General features: G+C 37.8%; 1 protein-coding gene and 1 pseudogene across 2 annotated transcripts; both read left to right on the top strand.

Annotated features, from left to right (window-relative positions):
* The first annotated feature begins 44 nt into the window (after window positions 1–44).
* Window positions 45–27,481, top strand: WDR76 (WD repeat domain 76). Of its 2 annotated transcripts, XM_045583138.1 has the most exons (14): window positions 45–160; window positions 1,582–1,685; window positions 4,441–4,833; window positions 7,869–7,961; window positions 9,307–9,362; window positions 12,466–12,592; window positions 15,300–15,401; window positions 15,581–15,624; window positions 17,054–17,207; window positions 21,877–22,035; window positions 23,646–23,863; window positions 24,917–25,069; window positions 26,698–26,751; window positions 26,953–27,481. In XM_045583138.1, the coding sequence occupies exons 3-14, from the start codon at window positions 4,666–4,668 to the stop codon at window positions 27,206–27,208; spliced, it is 1,584 nt and encodes a 527-aa protein (XP_045439094.1). In that variant the 5' UTR covers window positions 45–160; window positions 1,582–1,685; window positions 4,441–4,665; the 3' UTR covers window positions 27,209–27,481. The 2 variants fall into 2 exon arrangements, with proteins under 2 accessions (XP_045439094.1, XP_045439087.1); XM_045583131.1 differs by lacking the exons at window positions 45–160; window positions 1,582–1,685 and adding an exon at window positions 2,456–2,543.
* Window positions 1,139–1,268, top strand: LOC118709750 (annotated as a pseudogene).

Genomic DNA, 27,481 nt, shown 5'->3' with positions numbered 1-27,481 from the left:
CTTCCGGGCCGCGTACGGCTAGAACCGGAGCTTGTTATTGCGCATGTGCACAGTCAGCCTATCGTCCACAGCCTCGCAGTGTTTGGACGTGACTTCTGGCGGGAAATTGTTTCCATTGAGGTTTGCTGTTCCCTTGCGGCGAGGATGATCAGAATTAAAGGTTTCGTTTGTTACCTTGGTTTGAAGCGGAGGAAAATGGGATAGTGACAAATAAGAAACTTTGGAGATAGGGAAGGGCAGTTTGAGCAGACGGTTGAGAGCCCAGAATTAGCGTTTAATTGGGATAGAAATCCTGCTAATCGAACCTGATGCCTGAAATCTGAGCACTCTACTTTTAGGTTTTCCAGTTCAAGTTTTTGGAGACTGCCTATGAAAACATTCCTGGTTGGAAAGTGTTTGTATAGAAGCCCATAACTATTAAATATTTGCTGTGTTTACCATGCTTAGCTCTCTGTAAGGAATATGGAATAATGTTAAATGCCTCATGTTCTCAAGAAGCTTTTAAAATAAAATATTTTTATTTTAAAATAAAATATTTTTATTTTAAAATAAAAATAAAGAATCATAAATATTAAAAATAAAAGAAGAAGCTTGAGTTTTATTCAGAAAGTCTTCAAGGGCTTATGGAATTATAACAGAAGCAATTGCAGTTCACTGGCTGTTGTGTAAAACACATTGGCTAATTGTTAAGTCAGAACATTTAATCGTAGAATGGTTTTTACAGATGCTGTGGTGGGGAGAGAAGGGACAGCATGAACAAGTCTCGAAGTCCAGAAATGACATGGTATAATACATCAGACACTATGAAAAGTTTCATTTTACCAGTAAATTTTGAGTCAAGGAGCACTCAGAGTTTGACAGCTGTGCAGGTGCTGTTAACAGGATTATTTCACCTGCATTTTATGATTGGGCTGGCTGTGAGAAGGAATAAAATTGGGCAAGTCTACAGTAAGGAACAGGGGAGGACCCCAGTAACCAAGGGAGCAGTTTTGAATTGAAAGAAAAGGATCTTAATTTTATAAGATGAATTTATCAGCACTAAAACTAGGCTGTCCAAAGGAAGTAATTTGTTGGGAGGCAGTTGTTTTGGCTCATGGCAACCCAAAGAACAGGAAAAAAAATTAATATGGCTATATCTAGCTTTGTGCAGTGGCAGTATCATAGCCAATAAGGTTTATTGGAGGCACGATTATTGGTAATTGAAGAAAAAATAAAATGGCTATCTATAAGAAATGCTATGCACTAAGATCTGAGGTTATTTTGTGATACACGGATTACTCAATCCACTTTTCCCCAACCTTAGGCTCTGTAAGGCCATCATTAGTCTTTAAGTTAACTGGTGGGCAGATGAGCTGGTGAAATTTAAACCAGCTGAAAGTTCTCAGCTTTTGGGGGTGGGGTGGGAGTAGGAAATCAAAATGCTTCCCTTCCTAGGAAGAAGACAATACGGTAGCCTTATGGCATACTATACTAGTGGAGGGGTTACAAGGACTAGGGGACTCGAGGTAAAGGGTGAACGTTGCTTTCAATTTCTTTTCCTCTGTTTCTGAGGGCATCTAAGTGAGTCTGAATACCTTTCAGGCTCACATTTCAAGGCAAGATAGTTTTTCCTCTGCAAAAGTGCCAGTGTTTTCAAAGCGAGGTCCTGGCTGGCACCTGCAGCGTCAAAATCACCAGGATCCAAGGTAAAAATGTTCTTTCTATCCCATTGCATCTTTAAGGTACAGTGAGTGGAACCTCGTTTCTCGAACTTAATTCATTCCTGAAGGCTGTTGGAGAAGCGATTTGTTCGAAAACTGAATCATTTTTCTCCTCCATTAGAAATAATATAAATGGAATTAATCCATTACAGGCCCCCAAATTATTCTGTTTCAACCTTTCTTATATACATGTTAATGCACTGTTTAATCTATAAACAAACACTTATTTTCTTAAATTTATTGAACCATCCCCTACTAGTCTTAAAGGAATTTTTCATATATCACTGCCTCCAAAATGCTATCTATCACCAGCTGCTTTTTCTTATCCAATCAACAACAGTGTTTTGTTTTGTTTAACCTGTGCTCCATTGCCTGTGATTGCTGTTTTGTGTGCAATTTTCACAGCCATTCTTGATGGCCTCTTTCTGTTTTAAACTTGTGCTAATGGAAAGCAACAAAAGCATGGCCTGCAAAATGCTTTTTGTCATGCTGAGATATCAGCATGAAAGGATTGTCGGCTCGAAAACGAAAAAGAAAAAAAAAGAAAGAAAAGTTTTGGTCAACAACCGGGACATTTTTCTCTCTCTCCCCCTCCCCCCTTTCTGGGAGCAACTTAGAACCCCATTGTTGGAGATGGGAGACGGAGGTTTGACTGGACTTGAATTTGGGTGAGACTAGGGAGCCTGCTTCTTTAAGAGACTGCAGTACCCCCGCCCCGCCCCGCCCCGCCCGCGGCGCCGCCCCCGCCCCCGCCCCCGCCCATATTGGCGGGAAGACGCCGGCCCGAGCGGAGGCACGATGTCCGCGGAGAAGGCGGGCTGCACACCGCCGCTCCGGGCGGAGGTGAGACTGGCTCTGGGTGTCGCTGCCGCAGTTTTCGGGGGAGTCTGTGCTTGCGGGGAGGGGCGGCACGGGGCCCCAAACTATTTCCCTCCTCTGCGCCTCTGGTAGTGTAGCGGGCTTTCCCCGGGTTCCTTCCAAAGAGAAGCCCTTGTCAAACCTCCGAGGGAGGGGAGGGGAGGGTGAGGGTAAGGGGGAGAGATCAACCGAAGGACTTGTGTGCATGCCTATGAGCCTAACCAGTGGCCAAGGACAACAGGGGGTGTGGGGGCATACGTGGGGAAAGGTTTGCGATGGGAATGGGGGGGAAGATGAGGACAATTATGTGATTCCATAATCAATAAAGAAATTTAAAAAAATTATGCTAGCCAAAAACGGGTTGGCTCAGTGGATAGAGCATCAGACTGCAGACTGAAAGGTCCCAGGTTCGATTCCGGTCAAGGGCATGTACATTGGTTGCGGGCATATCCGCAGTAGGAGGTGTGCTGGTCGATGTTCCTCTCTCATCGATGTTTCTAGCTCTCTATCCCTTTCCCTTCCTCTCTGTAAAAAATCAATAAAATATATTAAAAAATTATGCTAAAACCAGTCAGATAATTGGGGCCATTCCAGGAGGTTGTAATACCAGGATTTGGAGTTGTTGATTCCATAATTCAAGATCTCAGCTCTGCTTATTCAAATAGACTTGCAGAATCTGAATTTCTTCTTTAAAAAATAACTTTATTAAGGTATCTTTTACATATAGGAATTACATATATTTACAGTGTACAACGTGATGTTGATGTCTATATAACATTGAAAAGACACCATAATTAAGCTAAAATATTATGTCACCTTTACATAGTGACTTGTCTGTATGTATGTGTTTTGAGGAGATTTAAGATGTATCACCTTAGAAAACTTCAAGTATATAATAGAGTGTTGTGAATTATTGTCATTATGCTATACTTCAGCTCTCCAGAATTTATTCATCACACATAAGTAAACTTTTGTATCCTGTGACCAATATCTTCTTATTTCTCCCACTCCCCAGTCTATGGCAACCATCATCCTACTGTCTGATTTTGAGTTTGATGTTTTTAAATTCCAAATATAAGTGAGGTCATGCAGTAAAAACAAAACAAAACAAAAAACAAAAAATAACCCACAAAAAACAAAACAAAAACAAAAGAGAAGCCCGATCCCTGTTCTGGTTTTCTTTCTTTAAAAAAAAAAATAAAAATAAATAAATATTATATATATATATATATAAAAATATATATATATATATATATAATTTTTTCATTTTATTTTTTTACAGAGAGAAAGGGAGAGGGATAGAGAGTTAGAAACATCAATGAGAGAGAATCACTGATCAGCTGCCTCCTGCACACCCCCCACCAGGGATGTGCCTGCAACCAAGGTACATGCCCTTGAGGGGAATCGAACCCGGGACCCCTCAGGTTGCAAGCTGAGGCTCTATCCACTGAGCCAAACCGGTCAGGGTATCTGGTTTTCTTTTATGGAGTCTAGGCCTTTGGGGCAGAGGAAGGTTCTTTTGAACCCCAGACATAGTGGCAGGATGGGATCAGGGACTCTACGTTTGCTTTTGCAGCAGTTGTCAGTTTCTCACTCTTGAACAATTCCATTTACTCAGGAGCTGACAGTTGGGGTAGACTTCTCAGTTACAAATTATAGCCATGACGGTATTATCATTGGTCTGGTAGACTCATGTGAGCAAGAAATGTGTCCAGTTAATAAATTTGGTGTCTAGATTTGGGATGGAAAAAGTTACAGATTTATCAATTTGGATTTATGTTGTCATTATGAAATAGGAATTAGATTTGTTTGCACTGATCTGTAAGCAAAGGTAGAGGACCTGGGTTTCCTAATACTCTTTTTTTTTTTTTGGTCTGAATAGGTGAATGAATATAAGGAAAACCAGAACATCTCTTACATATCTCAGAGACTAGTTTTAGAAAAAACAGCTAAGGTGTGCCTTGTCCCCTTTTCACTCAGTGATTACAAGCCAGGTGAATTTAAGCTCCCTAGATCCCTGTTAGATAATTCTAACAACGAAGTGGCATGTAAGAAATATAAGAAGACTGAAATAAAGAAAACTTACAGAGAGATTTTAACTCCAAAGATGAAAGCCACTGCATCTTCTAAGACAGAATCCACTTTGCAAAAATCATCCTTAGATGTTCACACAGAAAATCACAAACAACACATGAGCACTTCGGATACAGTGCTTCTCAGCGTTGGGATGGAAGGCAGTCTGGATGGAGACAGCGATGAAGATACATCAGGCCAGGTAAGAGTTTAATTCCTGTTTACCCAAATTTTCTTAATTTAAAAATAGAAGTTCTGATAATCACCATTAATTGGTTGTATTGATGTGTGGAATAATATTTCCTTTAAACACAAAAAGGAGACAAATGATGGAGTAGAGAAGATACCTGAGAAAATTTATTAGTTCAATTTAAATAATCATTTAAATCAGCCTAAGAAATTAGGCATCTACTTCTTCCGACACACACACACACACACACACACAAGTTCTTTGATTGATCACTTCCCAACCACCCACCCACCTGCCCTCCTCTCTGAGATTCCAGTCTGTGCCATGCTTCTATGTCACTGGATCTATTTTGTTTATCAGTTTATTTTGTTCATTAGATTCCACATATGAGTGAGATCATGGGATACTTATCTTTCTCTGACTGGCTTATTTCGATTAGGTCCCTCCATGCTGTCTCAAAGGATAAGAGATCCTTTTTTTTTTTTTTTTTATTGCTTGGTAGTATTTCATGGTGTAAATGTACCACAGCTTTGCTTTGTTATCTACTCATCTGCTGATGGGCACTTGGGCTGTTTTCAGATCTTAGCTATATAAATAGTGCTGCTATGAACATGGGGGGGCATATATTCTTTCTGATTGGTGTTTCAAGTTTCTTAGGATCTGTTCCTGGAAGTGGGATCTCTGTGTCAAGTGGCAGTTCCATTGAAAAAAAATTTTTTTTTTTTTTTTTTTTTTTTTTTTGCCTGCCATAACCATTTTAAAGTTTTTGAGGAAATTCCATACTGTTTTCCATAGAGGCTGCACCAGTCTGCATTCCTACCAGCAGTGTACTAGGGATCGAACATCCTTGTCAGCACTTGTCATTTTGATGTGTTGATGATATCATTCTGAGATAATACCTCCTTGTGGTTTTAATTTGCATCTCTGATGATTAGTGACTTGGAGCATTTTTTTTTCATATGTCTCCTGGCCATCTGTATGTCCACTTTAGAAGAAGTGTCTATTTAGGCCCTTTGCCCATTTTTCAATTGGATTGTTTATCTTCCTTTTGTTAGTTGCATGAATTATATATATATTATATATATATATTTAGTAATATATATATAATATATATATTTAGTAATATATATATATATTTTTTTTATTGATTTCAGAGAGGACCGGAGAGGGAGAGATAGAAACATCATTGAGAGAAACATCATTGATTGGCTGCCTCCTGCACACCCCCTACTGGGAATCAAGCCCGCAACCCAGGCGTGTGCCCTGACTGGGAATCTAACCATGACCTTCTGGTTCATAGGTAGACATTTAACCCCTACCAGCTGGGCCCTTATATATTTTGGTGATTAACTCTGTATCAGATGTATCATTGGCACATATGTTCCTTCATAAACCTCATACAATGGACTCCCTTTTCATTTTGGTTGATGGTTTCTTTTGCTGTGAGAAGCTTTTTATTTTGATGTAGTGCCATTTGTTTACTTTTCTCTTAGTTTCCCTTTGCCCTAGGAGAAGTATTGGCAAATATATTGCTACAAGGGATGTATGAGATTTTGCTGCCTATGGTTTCTTCTAAGATTTTTTATGGTTTCATGACTTACATTTAAGTGCTTTATCCATTTTTGTTTGTTCTTGTTTATGGTGTAAGTTGGTGGTCTAGTTTAATTTTTTGGGATATACATGTCCAATTTTCCAAACACCATTTATTTATTTTGGATCCTCACTTGAGGATACTTTTCCATTGATTTTGAGCGAGAGTGGAAGAGAGAGAAAAAGACAGAAATATTGATGTGAGAGAAACACACCGATTGGTTGCCTCCTGAGCACGCCCAGCCAGAGTCAGGGTCAGGGAGGAGCCTGCAACCAAGGTATCCTGCCTGGACTGGAATCCGAGGGGAGGCAGACTCTCTCTTTACTAAACCAAACTGCTAGGGCCCAAACACCATTTATTAAAGAGACTATCTTTACTCCATTGTATGCTCTTGCCTCCTTTGTGGTAATATAACTAGCCTTGGGTCTTTTTTCATTCCTTGTGCCTGGGCCTTTTTTTTTTTTTCTTTTTCTTTTTTTTTCTTTTTCAATCCTCACCAGAGGATATTTTTTTCCCCATTGATTTTTAGAGGGAGAGAGGGAGAAAAAGAGAGAGAGATAGTGATGTGAGAGAGACACATTGAGGGGCTGGGGATCAAACCTGCAACCCAGGTACATACCTTTGACCAGGATATTTACTCAAGACCCTTGGGTGCTTGGGCCACGGAACCACACTAGCCAGGGCTCATTGGGCCCTTTTAATGTTATGTTTTCAGAAACTTTCTTGTTTTATTTTTCTTTTTTAAACTTTTTTTAAAAAAATATATTTTTATTGATTTTTTACTGAGAGGGATAGAGAGTTAGAAACATTGATCAGCTGCCTCCTGCACACCCCCTACTAGGGATGTGCCCGCAACCAAGGTACATGCCCTTGCCTGGAATCGAACCCGGGACCCTTCAGTCCGCAGGCCGACGCTCTATCCACTGAACAAAACCGGCTTTGGCTATTTTTCTATTTTCTCTGCTTTACCTCCCTCCAACTATTGGATATTGGACTTTGACAATGGCTTCTCTAGTCATATTGCCCTTTCTGTTCATGCGGGTTTTTGTTTTGTTGTTGTTCTTTCTAGATTTCCTTAACACTTTCAATGAATTTAATTTTTTCTGTTAAGTTCTTTCTTCTTTTGTTTAATAAAAGTATAACTTTTTTTGTAATAGTATAATTAATGGCAGTAGGAAATAGCTTGCTATTAGGTTATACTACTTGACTTGATATCAGATCACTTGCTATTTAATTGGGAAGCCATACAAATATCATGCAATTATCCCCCATTCAAACGCTTTCACTCGATATCTAATAAAGCAGAGATTATGTGCTCTTTGATAAGACATGAAATGAATTGAATAGGTGCAATTTAAAGGAAAGTACACATGCAGAGCATTGAACACCTAGTTTTGTGAGGTGCTTTTGCTGTAGATTATATAAACTAACAGAATCTTTTTGGTGTAATTCATAGGATGATTTTTCAGGATTGTCACCATATGAAAGGAAGAGACTGAAGAACATATCAGAAAATGCAAACTTTTTTGCTTCACTTCAGTTGTCTGAGGTTTGTGTGGAGTTTCTCATTAAAACCAACATACCTTTCCTGTTGCCAGTAAGTCAGTAAAATATTCACATCAATCAGGTTTCATAGTGTCAGGTGAGCTTCAGTAAATTAGGAGCAAATTTTGCACTTAATAGAAAGAGGTTACCATACTTTATTAATTCCAAGACTTTTCTTTCATTTTAATACTTTTGAAATAAGCATCTTAAAAACTATAACTGGCACCTCCTCTCCTCCTCTGGTGGTACATAAAGTAATGATGGCTTATGAAAAGTTGTTTTGGATTCAAAGAAACAGGGTATGTTTTAGTGGTTTCTTTAATGGATAAAGGAGAAGGAGCGATGGGTTGAAGGATGTGAGGTAGACAATGGAGAAGACAAGCTTTTTTTTTATTTTAATTTATTGATTTTGTACAGAGAGGAATGGAGAGAGATAGAGAGTTAGAAACATCGATGAGAGATAGACATCGATCAGCTGCCTCTTGCACACCCCCTACTGGGGATATGCCCGCAACCAAGGTACATGCCCTTGACCGGAATCGAACCCGGGACCTTTCAGTCCCCAAGTCGACGCTCTATCCATTGAGTCAAACCAGTCTTGGCAGAAGACAAGCTTTTAAAAATAATCTTAGACAGTAATGATAGATAGGAATAAGATTTGTGTAGGAAGTGTTAAGGATAAGGGGCTAGATCTGTACGTATATTTTATAATCATTATAATTAAATGTATAACTTACATGGTGTCTTTACACTGGGCGGTAAGCTTCTATGTGTGAGAGAATAACTGTTTAGGAGGATATGTGATGTTCCCTCCAAAACAATAAATTGAATTCTCCAAATACCAGATTCCCATATATTCAGTATATGTTTGCACCTTGCAGGGAAGGGAAGTTAATATAATTTTATATAAATTATATATGTGTGTCATTAATGACAGTTCTTGAGAAATTTAGACAGACTATCTCTAATTTTGATTTTAGTTAACAGAACTTCTGATTTGATTTATTATATAAGTATAACATAACTTTTCTAGAAAATATCAAAATATGATTGCCTTAGTGGAAGTTAAATCTTTTGATTTATAATCGTATATTTGATTAAATGTTTAATCATGTAAAATCATTAGCAACCTGGATTAAGGCATTAGAATATCAGTACTTTAGACAGTATTAGATACTTGCTTTTATTATTAATAATATATTTGTCTCAGGTCTACTACCAAGAGCAGGTATCATAGGATCTTTATTTCCTGTATAGATCTTAGTTTATGTAGATATAGTGGCAGATACTTAATATTTTAAAATATAAACTGTGTAGTTATAAGCTATTATACTTTGTATATTTTGCAGTCAGCCGCCAGGTTACGTGAAATGATAAAGAAGAGACAGCCTTCTGAATCCAGAAGGTAAAAGATATGATTTACAGTGTCTGCTCCATGATATATTGCTCAGTTGTTTTATAATTTGAAAAAAATGATTCGGCAGAATAAAATAAGTAAAATCCGAAACTCTGTAATTTAATCTTAATCCTTATATGATTTCTGAGAGAATGCTACCTTTTAGTAACTAAAGTTCTCATCCTCATCAAAGGAATATAGAGGAAATAGAATCTTGAAAGCTGAATTTTATTTCTATTTAATACTGTTGCTGTTGATGGAGGGAAATCTTTACTTTCACTAAATTTTCTTACTTTTGCCTAGGAAACTATTATTCCCCCCCCCCTTTAATATAATTTATTGGGGGTAACATTGGTTAATAAAATTACTTAATTTCAGGTATACAATTCTATACATCATCAGTTTATTGTATTTTGTGTTAACCACCCTATGTCAAGTCACCTTCCATTACTGTTTATCCCCTTGTATCCTCTTCTTCTCCTCACTGAAAACTGTTTTTCTTAAAGATTCTTCTGCTTTTTTAATTTTCTGGCTGTCCTTTTGCTTCTCAATTTGTGTTTTCTTTTACATTACTAGAATTGATTTCAGAGAGGAAGGGAAAGGGAAGAGAAAGATAGAAACATCAATGGTGAGAATCATTGATCAGCTGCCTCCTGCATGCCTCCTACTGGGGATGGAACCCACAACCTGGGCATGTGCCCTTGACTGGAATTGAACCAGGGACCTTTCCGTCCACAGGCTAACACTCTATCCAATGAGCCAAACCAGCTAGGGCTTTTATCTCATTTAATTCTAATTAACAACCAAATGTTCTAGGTTATATATCTATTTTGTTAGAGAACAGGCTCAAAGAGGTAAACTAATTTGCTTAAGGTCAAAATAGCTCAGAAGTGGAAGTTTTATTTAGTATACCTTAGCTTAAGTTCTATCTACTGCATTTTAGCAGTGCTTATGTATAAGTGAAGAAACTAAAAATCTTGGTAGCATTAAATCATTTGTTTAGTGTTAATGGTAATGAAATATAGCCTCACTTTAATTGGTTTAATTTTTTTAAAATTTAATGATTTTAGAGAGAGGAGAGAGGTAGAGAGAGAGAGAAATCAATTTGTTGTTCTACTTATTGGTTGCTTCTTGTATGTGCCCATAACCTTGGCATATGAGAACGATGCTCTAACCATCTGAGCTGCCGGGCCAGGGCCTTGGTTTGATATTAATAAGGTCAATTAACTTCAGAAAAGCTAAACTTAATTATGGCCATATATTTGTGAATGTGTAATGTTTGAAGAGGAATGTTATTAACCCTACAAAGCAGTAGCACTGGTTATGTTGCCACTGATTAAGAGCTTTATATTTGCATATTTTTTATTAGTAAAGATTGGTAATTTGTACCCAAATTCATTCTTACGCGACTTTGTTGTTATTTTCAGTGTGCACGAATCTGTGCACTGGGCCTTTAGTATTTATTATATATTTTAAAATTCATTCACATTAATATGTACAGCTTTATTTCATTAATTTCTGTTGCTGTATGAATGTACTATACACACCCATGTGCAGGTTTTATGTAGATTCTCATAAAGTTTTTTTTTTTTAATATAATATATTTTTATTGATTTTTTACAGAGAGGAAGGGAGAGGGATAGAGAGTTAGAAACATGGATGAGAGAGAATCATCGATCAACTGCCTCCTGCACACCCACTACTGGAGATGTGCCTGCAACCAAGGTACATGCCCTTGACTGGAATCGAACCTGGACCTTTCAGTCGGCAGGCTGATGCTCTATTCACTGAGCCTAACTGGTTTTGGCTCTCATGGAGTTTTTAACTCTCGGACTTGTCCACACTGAGCCTCCAGCAGTTGGGCAGTTACAGTTTAGGTTTTCCTGGTGCTTCAGGCACTGCTTTTCCTGGTGGCTTTCATTCCTGAGTCTCTGCTCCAGTAAGTCATGAGTGCTGTGTTTTCCTGTGTGTCTCTCCAATATTGGGGCCAGTGGTTTTCACTGTGTCCTTGCCACTCTTAAGGATCCTAGAAAAGTTGTGGATTTTTCTGTCCACCTTTAAAAAAAATTATTTATTGTTGAAAGTATTAAACATATGTCTCCCTCCCTCCCCTGCATTGACCTCTCCCTGGCTGCTCCCTCCCCTCAGCATGAGACAGAGTGGTGACTTTCAAGCTCTCTACATGTGGAATCAGAAATTGGAAGTTCTGAGCCCATTAAAATGAAAAATAGGCCCTAGATGGTTTGGCTCAGTGGATAGAGTGCCTGTGGACTGAAGAATCCCAGGTTCAATTCCAGTGAAGGGCACATTCCTGGATTGCAGTATCGATTCCCAGTGTGGGGCATGCAGGAGGCAGCCGACACTGATTCTGTCTTATCATTGATATTTCTATCTCTTCCCTTTTTCTCCCTTCTTCTCTGAAATAAAAAAAATATATTAAAAAAATAATAAAAAAATTAAAAAAAACTGCATTAAAATGTAGGGTATAGATAGAGTGGGGCAAAAATAGGTCAACAGTTGTTTGTATGGAAAATAATACAATAATACATAAGTAATAAGAATAAACTTTCAAGTACTCACAACTGTAAACCTACTTTGCCCCACCCTGTATATGATTTTTAAAAAGTAAACTATATGGAAGGGAATATAATGAAATGTTTAAGTCTCTTTCCCATTTTAGACCTTAGTTCTCCAGACCTTCTCCCTAGAGGAAACCACTCTTAAAAGGTTCATGTATATTCTTTAATAGGTGATCTCAGCATGCACAAATGCATGTGTATATGTAACCTTTTTGTAAAAAATAAATAATATTTAATATGCACGGACCTTGTTTTTGCTTCCTTCTTATGAGTTCATTTCATATTAACATATTTTATTATGGCTACAAATTATTCTATTTGATATGTATGTCATAATTTATTTAACACCCTTCATTTCCCCATGATGAACATTTATGATGCTTTTAGAGTGTTAATTAAAATCAGTATAGCCATGTACATATTGCAGTGTGTAACTATATCCATGAGATACATTCTTAGAAGTTATCCCCTTAATATTAGTAAATTCATATAACTTTTATGAGTGCAACGTAAGTTTTTTTCTACTTCTTTAGAAAGAAGCCCAAGAAGAAAGAAAATGGGATTGGATGTAGAAGATCAATGCGATTACTAAATGTTGATCCTTTAGGAATTTCATTACCAGAAACCCCAACCCAGCCAACAGTAGTAGAAGATGAAAATGTAAGAAAGAAAGAGTGCAAATACAATATATTAACTCAACAAAACACTGGAAATTTTATGAGACTGACGCGCTACCTACTGCACTAACGAGGCACCTAAAACACTGAAAATTTTAAAGTGTTTGAAATTAGAGTAAAAGGTCACTAAATTATGTTTAATTTGTATTTATTAATTTGGTACTTGACTGGTGAATGGTTGTTTTTTTTAAATATATTTTATTGATTTTTTTTTACAGAGAGGAAGGGAGAGGGATAGAGAGCTAGAAACATCGATGAGAGAGAAACATCGACCAGCTGCCTCCTGCATACCCCCAATCGGGAATGTACCCGCAACCAACGCATATGCCCCTGACCGGAATCGAACCTGGGATCCTTCAGTCCGCTGACTGATGCTCTATCCACTGAGCCAGACAGGTTTTGGCTGGTGAATGGTTTAATGCAGAAGTTTTAAACCAGTGTTCCCCAAGAATTTTTAAAACATGCAATCCCTGACTATTTGTTAGGGGCACTGATTTCTTTTGCCTTACATTGTGAGATAAAATGATAACAGCTGTCCATTTGAATGAATCAGAATTATATCTATTTTTTTTTTTTTTGTCAGATTGGCCAAAAAGATATTTTTTGGTGTGCCGCAGAATTTTAGTAATTAGTTTATGTGTGCCATGAGATGAAAAAGATTGAAAATTGCTGGTTTAATGACTAAGATTTCGGTTGGATTCTGTATCTCTGCTGGTTTACCTGCTATGGGATTGTGGGTAAATTAGTTAGCTTTTTTGAGTCCTGGTTTTCCCATTTTTTAAATGGCAACAATAATAGAAACCTCAATAGAATGTTGTGAGGGTTAAATGAAATAGTTTCTATAAAGATCCTTATATTTTATTAGGGCTTAGGAGTAATCAATAAATGGTAGTTATTAATTAATATAAATAAATAATATGTGTTAATAGTAATGGAATTTTTAGCTATAGTTTAATTTTATGCTGTCTGAGTGGAAAGAGTCTTATTTACTAAACTAGTTGCCTGGTGCACAAAATTTGAGTACGTGTGTGTGTGTGTGTGTGTGTGTGTGTGTGTGTGTGTGTGTGTTTGTGTGTGTGTGTGTGTATGAATGTGTGTCCCTCAGCCACCTGCACCCTCTCCAATCTGGGACACCTAGGGGGATGTCCGACTGCCACTTCCTGTAGGATTGGGCCTAAACTGGCAGTCGAACATACCTCTCACAATCCAGGACTGTTGGCTTCTAACCGCTCACATGCCTGCCTGCCTGATCGCCCCCTGATCACTCTTAACCTCTCCTCCTGCTGGCCTGATCGCCCCCCAACTGCCCATCCCCACCAGCCTGATCACACCCAGTTGCCCCCTCCTGCTGGCCTGGTCGCCCCCAACTACCCCCCCTGCCAGCCTGATTGCTCCAATTGCCCCCCTGCCAGCCAGCTCGCTCCCAAATGCCCTCCCTGCTGGCCTGCTCACCCCCAACTGCCCCCCCCCCCCCCCGCCAGCCTGCTTGTTCCTAACAGCCCCCTTACAGGTCTGCTCCCCAATGACTGTCCCCCCTGCCAGCCTGGTCGCCCCCAACTGCTCTCCCCTGCAGGCCTGGTTGCCCCTAACTGGCCTTCCCTGCTGGCCTGGTCTCCCCCAGCTGCCCTCCCCTGTTGGCCTGGTCTCCCCCAACTGCCCTTCCTGTTGGCCTGGTCGCCCCCACCTGCCCTCCCCTGCAGGCCTGGTTGCCCCTAACTGCCCTCCCCTGCTGGCCTGGTCTCCCCCAACTGCCCTCCCCTGCCGGCCTGGTCTCCCCCAACTGCCCTCCCCTGCTGGCCTGATTGCCCACAACTACCCTCCCCTGCCAGCCATCTTGTGGCAGCCCTATTGACCACATGGGGACATGGGGGTGGCTATCTTGTGGGAGGGCATGAGGGTCAATTTTCATATCACCTCTTTATTATATAGGATTATTGTAAAATAAGATTTAAAATCTAAAATAATTTTAGTCTAAATATATTTTTTATTCAATAGCACCTATTTTTAACACTATATCTCTTAAGTGTTTAATTATACTTTGGAAGATAACACTAATTAGGCTCATGCTTTGGAAGCGAATTGCAAATTAAGCTCCTATGGGAAGAGTAGCTTTCAAAATTCTTAGAAGCCTCCACTCAAAATAAGAAATATATTTACATTGAACTCATTACACACTCACGCATGCACGCACGCATACACACACCCCCCCTCTAAAACAAAACTTGTGAAATACTTTTCTACATGTGATGCACTTTTGTATTTTCTATTCTATTGTTTCTTCTTCATATTTATTTTTATTCACTAAAACACATTGCTGGTTATGACATTAAAGTGATTTCATGATCCATAGGTTACAATCTCTTTTAAAGACACTGGCATAGAATAATAACTTTGATTAATGAATCAACCTCATAACCAGTTATTGGCAGTGGAACTTTGGGTAAGTTAACTCCTTTAAGTTTCATTCCAGTATTTTTAAAATGTGATATCTCCTTTACTGGATTGAGATGATTAAAAGATAATGCATTTTGTTACAGGAAACATGACATTCATTCATTGAGCAATTATTTTAGAAAACTAATGATGTGTCACCCCTATTTTTGGTATTGAAAGTAAAGTAGTGAAAAATCTCAAGCCTCCATTCTAGGGCAGGGCGACAATCAACTCATGTTTTTATGTTTTTATAACAGCCTTTGTTACCTCCTGGGCCTTTAGAAATGACTCCTGCAAATCGAGATGATAACAGTGAACTATTTAAAGGATTTCTACGGACTTGGGCAGAAGTGAACAAGGTATCAGCTGTATGTATGGGAGGGGGGGCAATGTTAAAATATGTACACAGATAATTTAATAAAAAAATATATAAAAAAGGTATCAGCTGGGAAGGCTTACATAAGCTTTTAGGATCATTTGTTAATGAAAATTCAGTACATATATTAACTTAATACTTTGATCTCTCCCATTGTTTCAGACAAGTAGTAAGAATTCTGAGAAGAGGTTATCGAGCATTAAAAGGTCAGTTAAAATTCCTGGTCTTTATTTACATTTTCTGAGAGCTTTTAATTAAAGACTATACAATTGGAAATTTTGAAAATGAGGTGATAATTTTACCCATAATATTTCCTATCAACTATTGATTTAAAAATATATGTATTTTATTGATTTTTTACAGAAGCAAGGAGAGAGATAGAGAGTTAGAAACATTGATGAGAGAGAAACATCGATCAGCTGCCTCCTGCACATCCCCTAGTTGGGATGTGGCAGCAACCAAGGTACATGCCCTGGACGGGGATCAAACCTGGGATTCTTCAGTCCGCAGGCCCACGCTCTATCCACTGAGCTAAACCAGTTAGGGCTGATTTTGTATATTTCCTTTAAAGTATTGCCATATGCAATACCTCTAGGATATAAGCTTCATGAATGTAGGGGTTTTATCTCAATTCCCAGAATAGTCCTGGAACCTAGTGATATTCATTTGAATGACTGAACCCACAAATAAATAAATAAATGAATATATATATATATATATATATATATATATATATATTTTTTAATATATTTTATTGATTTTTTACAGAGAGGAAGAGAGAGGGATAGAGAGTTAGAAACATCGATGAGAGAGAATCATCGATCAGCTGCCTCCTGCATGCCCCCTACTGGGGATGTGCCCGCAACCAAGGTACAAGCCCTTGACCGGAGTCAAACCCAGGACCTTTCAGTCCCCAGTCCGACGCTCTATCCACTGAGCCAAACCGGTCCCGACTGAATCCACAAATATTTTTATTCTGTGTTCTTTTATTTGTTATTTTTTTTAATTGAATTTATTGGGGTGATATTGGTTTGTCATGTTCTAATGTTTATACAATTTTGCATTATGCTTTTTCATTAACATTGTGGTTGAACATTACTAGCTTTAAATTTTTTATTAATCGCAGAATATTTTATTGAGTAGGTGGAATTTACTTAACCTTCTTTTACTCCCCTGGTATTTGGAGTTGTTTCCTATTTAGTTTTGTGTGCTTGTATGTGTGCATGTGTTTGTTGAAGTATACTGTATATGTATGATCGTAGATTATTTCCTTAGGATAGATTCCAGAAGTGATATTAATGTGTGGCATGTTATGGACATATTTATGGCTTTTAGTACACATTGTTGAATTGTTTTTCAAAATCTTTTTTCTTTTGAAAATCTTACATGAATTTACTCTGCCACTAGCAATATATATGAATGTATATGTTTAACTGTAGCCTACTAGCTTTTTACATGTAAAGAATAGTACCTCATTATTTACTTTGGTTTCTTTGGTTGAATATTGTCAGAAGGTTGAATATTTCTCCACATTTGTTTACTAATGTTTTTTTTTTTTTCTTTTGTTTCATCTTTTTACTTATTTTGTCAATTAAGAATGGTTTTATGTCTAAAATATAACTTTAATTTTCTCAGCTACAAAGCCAATTTAAGTGGCATGGTCATTAGTGAAGATACCGTTTGTAAAGTTACCCAAGGTTCAATATTCTCTATGGCTCTTCATCCATCAGAAATTAGAACTTTAGTGGCAGCTGGGGCCAGATCTGGGCAAGTTGGACTTTGGGATTTGGTAAGTTATTAATATTTTTGAAGATACAAAGTTTGACTAAAGTAAATAATCTGCAAGAAAATAGCCTAGAACTGTATGTTTGTAGGTGTTATTTATAGTTTTGTGCTTTGTGATTCCAAATTTTAGAAATCTGATAAATTTAAATTTGCTTTATAGAACTTGAACATTTTTAACTTGAGTATCGTTAGTCATCTGGGCATAAATTGACTGCCAAGAAATTTTATTATAACTTTAAATGTATACTTGAAAAGATCACACAAAGTTCTTATTTTTCTAATTATGCTTAAAATACAGTTTCCCAGACTTATACAGAGAACATTTTGACTGTTGCCAGATGGAAGGGGAATTGAGGGGATGGGTGACAAAGGTGAAGGAATTAAGAAGTAAAATTGGTTGTTACAGAATAGTTACGGGAATGGAAAGTACAGCATAGGGAATATAGTCAGTTATTAATATTCTAATAACAATGTATGGTATTAGATGGCTGTGAGATTTATTGGGATAATCATTACATTATATAATGTCTAATCACTGGGGAGTATATGTGAAATTAATATAACAATAATATCAACTGTAATTGAAAAATAAAAATGATTTTGGTGTTGTGATTGAGAAATCTTTTTCTAGGTCAAAATCTTGAAGATTTTCTCTTGTCCTTCCCCACTCCCCCAAACTTCTATAGTTTTAGCTTTCACATTTGGTTTACTGATCTATCTTTAGTTATTTTTTTGTTTGTGTGAGGTAAGGGCCCAAGTTTATCTTTCTTCTTTTTTTCTTTATTGATTAAGGTATTACATATGTGTCCTTATCCAAGTTTATCTTTTTGTATGTGAATATCCAATTGTCCCAGTACTATTTGTTGAAAAGACAATACTTGCCCCATTGAATTGCCTCGGCACTCCTTGTTTTTTATTTTATTTTATTGATTTGAGAGAGAAACATTGATTTATTGTTCCACTTATTTATGCATTCATTGGTTGATACTTCACTTGATCTTAGCCAAAGGGCTGAGAAGTGATCATTGGTTGATTCTCAGATATTTCCTGACCAGGGATTAAACCCTCAATCTTGGTGTATGGGGATGACACTCTAACCAACTGAGCTATACAGCCAGGGCTCTTAATTTTTCCTCCTAATTTTCTATCAGTTTTGTAGTCTTACCTAGAATCAACAGTTCAGTTAGTCTTTATTCAGTCATCCACCCAACCACACATTGAGTATTTTGTGTGAGGTGTTACTCTAATACTCCCCACCAGTAGACATTTGTGAGCAAAGACTGTCTCTGTCCACGTAGAGTTTAGAATTTAATAGCAAGAGCAGGATTAATAAGATAATTATCAACTGTGTAATTTCATCTTTGGTAAGTGGATTATACATTGATTCATGTCATGAAGGAAAAGTAGTGTTTTGAAAACACATAATGGGGGACTGGCTTAATTTGCATGACCAGGGAAGGTATTCCTGAGGAAGTGAGAACTGAGTTGAGACTTGAAAGCTAAGTAGAAGGAGTAAGCCAAGTAAAGAAAAGGGAAAGTGTGTTTCAGACCAGGGGAACAGCATGCCAAAGACCGTAAGCAGAGGTGCTTACTTGATGCATTCCAGGGCCTGTGAGAATGCCTGAATGGCTGGAGCATAGACAGCAAGGGATGAACAAAGGCCAAAACTGGTTTGGCTCAGTGGATAGAGTGTTAACCTGTGGACTGAAGGATCCCAGGTTCAATTCCGGTCAAGGGCAAATACATTGGTTGCGGACACATCCCCAGTGGGAGGTGTGTAGGAGGCAGCTGATTGATGTTTCTCTCTCATCGCTGTTTCTAGCTCTCTATCCCTCTCCCTTCATCTCTATAAAAAATCAATAAAATATATTAAAAAAAAAAAGGATGAACAAAGGCGATGAATGGACTAGGAGGAAGCTGTAGAGGTGGGCAGAAGGCTGATATATATCTTTACAATTTTTGTTAAGAATTTTATTTTTATCCTAAAAGCAACTGGAAACCATTGAAGAGTTTTAGGCTGGGTGTTCCCTTTATTCCTTATGTAAAGTCCTTTAATGTTTTTGCCACTTTATTTCCATTCTTTCTGCCAACATGGTGGGCCAGGGCCCCATCTCCTTTTTTTGGGATTAACTGGTGCTTGTACTTCCAGCTTTTCTATATCAATCCAGTGTGCACAGATAGTCACAGGTTCAAGACAGACTGGTTCTAGACTCATTTAGGTTTAAAGTAGGCTCATTCTCAACCTGGAGTATTTAGTTTAAAATGGGGGATTGGAATTTTCTCATAAAATGAATAAAAGATTGTCAAATCAGAAAAAAAATTACTTAAAACAATAAGGAAGAAATGTAACTTAAAAACTACTTACCAGGACAGAAACAAATTCTGTAGCTGAGATGATAGAAAGCACAGTGTGGTTTAGCTTCTACCCTGAAAATCCGTTCTGGTTAATTGACCACACCCTGAGATTTTCACCTGTAGTCTCAAAACTAGAGAGAGGCACAGTGAGGGGATATTTAGATTTTTTCCTCTTTTGAGTGAGGAATAAGGAAAGGCTGCTGGGGGAAAATGGGGAAAAAAGGGAGTGAGAAAAGTGACTAGTGGAAGAGGTGTATGTGATTGTAATTTTTCCTTCTTAAAAATTCTGTTTATTTTAAAGTTTTAAATAAAAAAGAAAACAAAAATGGAGGACTATTTTAGAGCAGACTCAACCAGATTTGGAGATGATAGTTGCTTTGGTTCATAGCATGATGCATGGCATAGAATATAACTTGTCAAATCAGAAAATGATGATTTACTAGTAGGAATTGGTAATCTATTGTAGTTGTGGAAAAGATAATACCCCCTTTTATTGAATTTATTGGAGTGACATTGGTTAATAAAATTTTGTAGGTTTTACGTGTACAGTTCTATAATACATCACCTGAATATTACATTATATGTTCACCACACCAAGTCAGGTCTCCTTCCTTCACCATTTACCATCCTCCCAACCCCCAGTACCTTCTTCTGCCTCCCCCACCCCTTTTATCTCTGATAATCATTATACTGTTATCTGTGTCTATGAGTGGTTTTTTCTTCTTAATCACTTCACCTATTTTACCAATCCCCTATCCCTCTAACAGCTGTCAGTCTGTTCTCTATCTATGAGTATGTTTCTACTTTGTTAGTTAATTTTTTTTAATATATATTTTATTGATTTTTTTTACAGAGAGGAAGGGAGAGGGATAAAGAGTTAGAAACATCCGCCAAAACTGGTTTGGCTCAATGGATAGAGCGATGGTCTGCGAACTGAAAGGTCCCAGGTTTGATTCTGGTCAAGGGCATGTACCTTGGTTGCGAGCACATCCCCAGGAGGGGGAGTGCAAGAGGCAGCTGATCGATGATTCTCTCTCATCGATGTTTCTAATTCTCTATCCCTCTCTCTTCCTCTCTGTAAAAAAATCAATAAAATATTTTTAAAAAATTAGAAACATCGATGAGAGAGAAACATTGATCAGCTGTCTCCTGTACACTCCCTACTGTGGGTATGTGCCCACAACCAAGGTACAAGCCCTTGACTTAGAATCGAACCTGGGATCCTTCAGTCCCAAGGTGGATGCTTTATCTACTAAGCAAAACTGGTCAGGGCAGTTAGTTTATTTTTTTCATTAGATTCCACATATAACTGAAATCATACGGAACTTATCTTTCTCTGACTGGCTCATTTCACTTAGCATAATGTTCTTTAAGTCCATCCATATTGTTGCAAAGGGTAAGATTTCCTTCTGGTCCCCCATTTTTTATGGCTGAGTAGTATTCCATTGTGTAAATTACCACAGCTTTTATATATACATATATACATATATATATATATATATATATGTATGTATGTATATATATTAGAGAGAAAGAGAGGGAGAAAGAAACATCGATGATGAGAGAGAATCATTGATTGGCTGCCTCCTGCATTCCCCCTCCTGGGGATCAAGCTCGAAACCCAGGCATATTCCCTGATGGGGAATAGAACTGTGACCTGCTGGTTTATAGGTTGACATTCAACCACTGAGCCACACTGGCCAGTCTGTACCACAGCTTTTTTATTCATTCATCTACAGATGGACACTTGGGCTGCTTCCAGTTCTTGGCTATTTTTGTACATAACAATATTAATGTGGAAATTAAAAATCATGTATTTTCATTGTCTACTTAGAGAGTAAACTATTTCTAAAACTCTTATTTTGTTCCAGGACCTTGCAAATATTATTCTGAGAATGTTATATGAGCTCATATTATATAGCAGTATACTTAACGAAGCAAAGTGGTAACAGTATTGATACTGTTTTTGGTAGTAAGGAATAATACTGAGTGGATTTCTCATTTCCTGAAGATTTTATGAACTGAAGTCCTAATGAGCAGTCATTTTTCTCTCTCTGTATAATAAATAAACTACCTAGTTGCAAAAAGCTAGAAACGTAAAATAAATGTGACTCATTGAATTGAAAATTAGAGAAAAAAGTAGCTTAGTGACAGATGAAGTTTCTAGTTTTGACTTTCTGAATGGGATGTGGTGAGTATAATGATAGACTAAGAAAAGACTGAATATAATACAGAATATAATATTTTCTGTATTATATTCAGAAAATATTATTACTTTTTATTAGTTTTTGTTCTTCCTTTCCCCAACTGTCTTCCAGACTCACCAACCCAAAGAAGAAGGAGTTTATGTTTTTCAGCCCCACAGTCAGCCAGTTGGCTGTCTTTACTTCTCACCTGCCAATCCGGCTCACGTACTGTCCCTGAGCTATGATGGCACGTTACGCTGTGGGGATTTCTCCAAGGCTGTTTTTGAGGAGGTAAATGTTAACGTGTTTACATGTCGTCTCAGTGATATTTTGGATTCTTTATGAAATGGCACATGAATCATTGTTACATCAGTTAGATTGGGTAAGATAGTAGCGACTTTAGAACTATACTGCCTAAGTCCCAAACCACTTATTACTATTGTACTTGTGTGACCTGGGAAGTTACTTGACCTGTGCCTCAGTTTCCTTAGTTGTAAAACAGGCTAGTACCTTATAGAGTTGTTATGAGTATTAAGTGCAGATGAGTTAATGCAGATAGAATACCTAGAGGACAGTTGTGAAATCAAACCACAATCTAATTTTTTTTTTTTTTTTTTTTTTTATATATTTTTATTGATTTTGTACAGAGAGGAAGGGAGAGAGATAGAGAGCTAGAAACATCGATGAGAGAGAGTCATCGATCAGCTGCCTCCTGCACACCCCCTACCGGGGATATGCCCGCAACCAAGGCACATGCCCTTGACCGGAATCGAACCCGGGACCTCTCAGTCCCCAAGCAGATGCTCTATCCATTGAGCCAAACCGGTTTCGGCTTGAGCCAAACCGGTTTCGGCCACAATCTAATTTTAGAATATTTTCATCACCCCTAAAATAAACTCTTTGATCATTAGTAGGTACTCCCAATTCCCCCCAGTCCTAGACAGCCACTAATCTACTTTATGTCTCCATAGATTTACCTGTTCTGGATATTCCATATAAATGGAGTCATACAGTTTATACTTTTTTTGTGTGTGACTGGCTTCTTTTTACTTGGCAAAATGTTTTCAAGGTTCATCCATGTTGTAGAATGTGTTGGTACTTAGTCCCTTTTTAATGGCTGACTAATCTTCCAGATTTTACTCATCCATTCATTAGTTGACAAACATTTTGGTGGTTTTCATTTTTTACTGTTGTGAATAATGACACTGTGGACATTAATGTACAAGTGTTGTGTGGGCATAGGCTTCCCTTTCTTTTGAGTATATGGTGGGTCATATGGTAACTTAAGGAGTAGAATGGTGGGTCATAAGGTAACTCTATGTTCAAATTTTGAGGAACTGCCGAACTGTTTTCCAAATTGACTTTACCATTGTATATATTTATCGGCAATATGTCAAGGGTTCCAATGTCTTTACATCCTTGCCAACACTTGTTATGTTTCTAACTCTCTCTCCCTCTTCCTTCCTCTCTGTAAAAATCAATAAAATCAATAAAATATATTTTAAAAAAGGAGTAGGTGAGCATTTAGCCATGTATTTTGGATTTTATTGGCTAAGTTACCTGGTATATTAAGGTATTTCAGTTGGGTAGAATTCAGATGTAGTCCATTTCCTAGTATGTTTCACAGGGTAGATCTGCAACTGAGGTTTATTGGACTTAAGAGATTTGGGATGTAGCCATGACATGGATGGACAGGCCATTTTCTCACAACTGTTAGTGCCTTAGTTTCCATCTCTGTAAATAGGGACAATCATTTTGTCCTGTCCTTCCTGTGGGGATGGTGGGGGATAAATGAGATTAGTTGGGTAAAGTGTGTCCTAACTTTTTAAATCAAAGAATTTATGCATTGACTTTCTTTAGAAGAAGAGTTATATAAAGTTGATTGCTACTTATATCCTTAGGTCTATAGAAACGAGGGAAGTAGCTTTTCCTCCTTTGACTTCTTGGCAGAAGATGCCTCCACTTTAATAGTAGCACACTGGGATGGAAGTATGTCATTGGTGGATAGACGGACACCTGGAACTTCTTATGAGAAACTTATCAATTCTTCTATGGGAAAAATAAGAACTGTTCATGTCCACCCAGTGCATAGACACTATTTCATGACTGCAGGATTGAGGTACGTTCTTCATAAAATTTTATGATTTAGGCCCTTTATTGTCATCCTCATCTGAGGACATGCTTTTATTGATTTTAGAAAGAGAAAGAAAAAGAGAAACATTGATGTGAGAGTGAAATATTAATCTATTGCACCCCATCCGGGATCGAACCTGCAACCTGGCTATGTGCCCTGACTAGGAATCAAACTGGCAACCTTTCAGTGCACAGGATGATGTTCAACCAACTGAGTCATACTGCCCGGGACTATGATACAGGTCTTTTTGTGTTTTTGATAGACCTCACCTGAGGATATATTTTCCCCCATTGATTTTAGGGAGAGTGGAAAAGAGAGGGAAAGATGGAGAGAAACATTGATGTGAGCCAAACACATCAATTGGTTGCCTCCTGCATGAGCCCTGACCAGGGCCTGGTCCGGGGAGAAGCTTGCAACCGAGGTACATGCCCTTGACCAGAATTGAACCCGGGACCCTTTGGTCCACAGGCCGATGCTCTATCCACTGAGCTAAACCAGCTAGGGCTATGATATAGGTCTTCTAATGTTATGGATAATATTTCAATTTGGTTGTTAAAGCCATCTGACTTTTGTGATATAGCTGAATAAACTTTTTTCTACACAATATTTTTGAATGTGATTAAAAAAATATTTTGGATTTAATTAATAGTTAAAGTATTGAAACAAGCACACATTTTTGTTTTCCCTAGCATCAAATGCATTTACTTCTAGACTTTTGAGAAGAAAACTTGTAAAAAAAAAAAAAAAAAAAGTTATGTGATTTTATAACTTGTTGGTCTGTGTTAATTTTTTTGGAGAGATTGGAAAACCAACTAGACTCTTATCTCAATACCCACTGGTTACATTGGTAGGCTATAGTTTTGGAATTTTTGTAATATTTTAAACCTTTACTAGTGTTTGTAAAAATGCAGGAGATTAGAGGATTTTGTCTTAACTGTTCTGGAATGTAGTGAGTGTTTGTCTAATTATGATTAGCAGTATCCTAGAGGCTTATTACATGCACTATGGTAACACCAAGACTTATTCTCTCCATTACAGAGATGTTCATATTTATGATGCAAGGCACCTGAATCCCAAGAGAAGCCAGCCTTTGGTTTCTTTGTCTGAACACACAAAGAGCATCGCTTCTGCTTATTTTTCACCTCTAACTGGTAACAGAGTAGTAACCACATGTGCCGATTGTAAGCTGAGGTAAATTGGGAAGACAAAGATATGTTAAGGAATCTAAAGTGCCCGTAGCTACTGTGCCAATAAACCAGTAGCTTTGTTTATTGCTGCTCCTTGTTCAATCACTAGTGTTATTGTTTGTAGCTATATCTAGTTCCGGAAGATCAATGGCCTGTATTTGATGGCTCTTTAGGTTATTTTCTCTTTAGTTTTTGTGCTTGGAAATTTCCTTGTGATTGACAAGGAAGGGCTATAGCTACCCTGGGGAATAGATGCTGGGCTTTCCTTTCAGCACTAAATAGTTCTGGATATCGCAACGAAAGCAGGCTTGTGATATCCTGAAAGGGAAGAAGTGTTAGCACAGGGAGAAGCTCTGACTTCGCTGATAGGAGGTTCTGTTTTACACGTGAAGTGCTGAATGGAAGTTGCAGAGTCCCAGGCCATGGGCAGGCAGAAAAGATTGCAAAAATTGGGCTTCTATACGAGCTAGTAGATATAGTTTTATGGTTTCAGTTTTGGTACCTTTCTATAGTGACTTCCTAAAAATAGAATAAAAAACGTAATGTAAACCCGTTGAACCAAAAATAAAAAATAATGCCAATAAAAAGATGTGGAGAATAATGCAACCACAAAGGAAAATGATTTTTTTTTTCTTAAGTCCCTGATTTTGCATAACTTTGCAAGCATTTCTGTTAATGAGAATTTTACCTTATGTGATTTTGGAATTCATTCATTATCTGTTCACCAAGGATCTGTTGAATGTAAACTGTGAACCAGGCTGTAGAAAGGCACATCATTTCTGTTTAGACCCATCTGTTGGGAAGAGCTTGGTCTGCAGTGTGTAGCAGGTACCCACTTCATTTCTGGCAAAGTCTGTGAGCTTTACCAGGTGGCACATTAAGAGATTCAGCCACCAGGCAGTGGCAGTTCAGTGTTCCCTTTCCACCCACACAGTATCCTTTGTCTCAACAGCTGGCATTTATCCCATTCCTGTACATTTGTGCTGTAGAGTTTACTCTTGTTACATTAGCTGTTAGGGATTTGGATTTCTAGCAATCTAATCAGGCAATAAAACTTTAATGCCAAGAAACTGTCCTAGAATAGCTAGGTACAAAAAGAGGGGGAAGGTGGTGGCAACGTGGTTTGTTTCTTCTGCCAGGGTTCCTAGCGGAGGCTTCTGGACCCCTCTAGCTGCCCCACAAGAACTCCTCCCCTTGGCTGGGACTTAGTCTTGCCTGCACCTGGAAATGATGCTTACCAGGCCCTCAACTGATGAGCCTCACAGGGAAATTGCTCTTGATACATGCATGTGCTTTTAGATTATTTGTGCATTTTTAGACCACATTCCTATGTATGACCTACTAGTGTATTACTGTGAATCAGAATATAGTTTTATAATCCAGATTATTAGTTTAGAATGTACATTTTAAGTTTGGCATAATAGTGTTTAAATTATTTTACAATACACAATAAACACTAAATTTTACCATATTTCTTATAACTTTCATTAAGTATGTTAGCTGAGGTTTATTAGATACTGATTGTATATATTTTAAAATAACAATGAAAAGGTTACTAAATACACTGATGTTATTTCATAAAAATTAGCAAGAAATAATAGTGTTACTTTATTCTTGTTCTTTATTTTGTAGAATCTTTGACAGTAGCTGCATATCCTCTCAGATTCCCCTCCTCACCACCATCAGGTAGGTTTCCTGATGTCAAATAATGCAGAACCTGGATTACCATGCACTATTTGTTGGAATACATACATTAGACACCTGATTGTGAAAGAAGTGTACTAGGTCTGATTTTTTGTGTTATAGTTTGTAAGTGTCCCAGGTTGTTAGTTCTTATGCTATCCAGAAGGGTTCTTGCTATCTTTTACAAATTTTCTTTCCCACTAGGCACAACACCAATACTGGGCGATGGCTGACCAGGTTCCGAGCTGTGTGGGACCCTAAGCAGGAAGACTGTGTCATAGTTGGCAGCATGGCCTATCCGCGGCAGGTGGCAGTCTTCCACCAGTCAGGGGAGCAGGTGCATTCTTTTCTTGGTGGAGAATGCCTGGTTTCTGTGTGCTCCATCAACGCGATGCATTCCACTCGGTATATTTTAGCCGGAGGTAATTCCAGTGGGAAGATCCATGTTTTTATGAATTAAGAAAGTTGCTGGTTTTTTGCGTTAGCAGTACTAATTTGTTCAAATTAATTGGTGTCTATTTAGCAAAGATTAATTGCTTTATTAATAGGAACTATGAGCAGAATGTACTTTTAGTGAAGGAGAATCCTTGGTTATTTCTACGGGTTGGGGGAAAATTTTGAGCGAGGCTGCAATGCCTCCAGCACTTTAATCAGGCAGTTTGTTGAGAAGCTGTAATATTAATAGTTATAAAGCTTTGAATGAAGAGTATTAAAGACTTTTGTGTTCTAATAA

The sequence above is a fragment of the Pipistrellus kuhlii genome, unplaced genomic scaffold (genome assembly GCF_014108245.1).
Source record: "Pipistrellus kuhlii isolate mPipKuh1 unplaced genomic scaffold, mPipKuh1.p scaffold_m20_p_1, whole genome shotgun sequence".
Lineage (NCBI taxonomy): Eukaryota > Metazoa > Chordata > Mammalia > Chiroptera > Vespertilionidae > Pipistrellus > Pipistrellus kuhlii.
The sequence above is the reverse complement of the archived record's forward strand: the minus strand, read 5'-3'. Positions and strand labels throughout refer to the sequence as shown.

Excerpts from the sequence above, each read along its gene's own strand:
- WDR76 (XM_045583131.1), top strand. The coding sequence starts at position 2,499 with ATGTCCGCGGAGAAGGCGGGCTGCACACCGCCGCTCCGGGCGGAG. Across the intron at positions 15,402-15,580 it reads CTTGGGCAGAAGTGAACAAG|ACAAGTAGTAAGAATTCTGA; the intron begins GTATCAGCTGTA and ends CCATTGTTTCAG. Across the intron at positions 17,208-21,876 it reads AAGTTGGACTTTGGGATTTG|ACTCACCAACCCAAAGAAGA; the intron begins GTAAGTTATTAA and ends ACTGTCTTCCAG.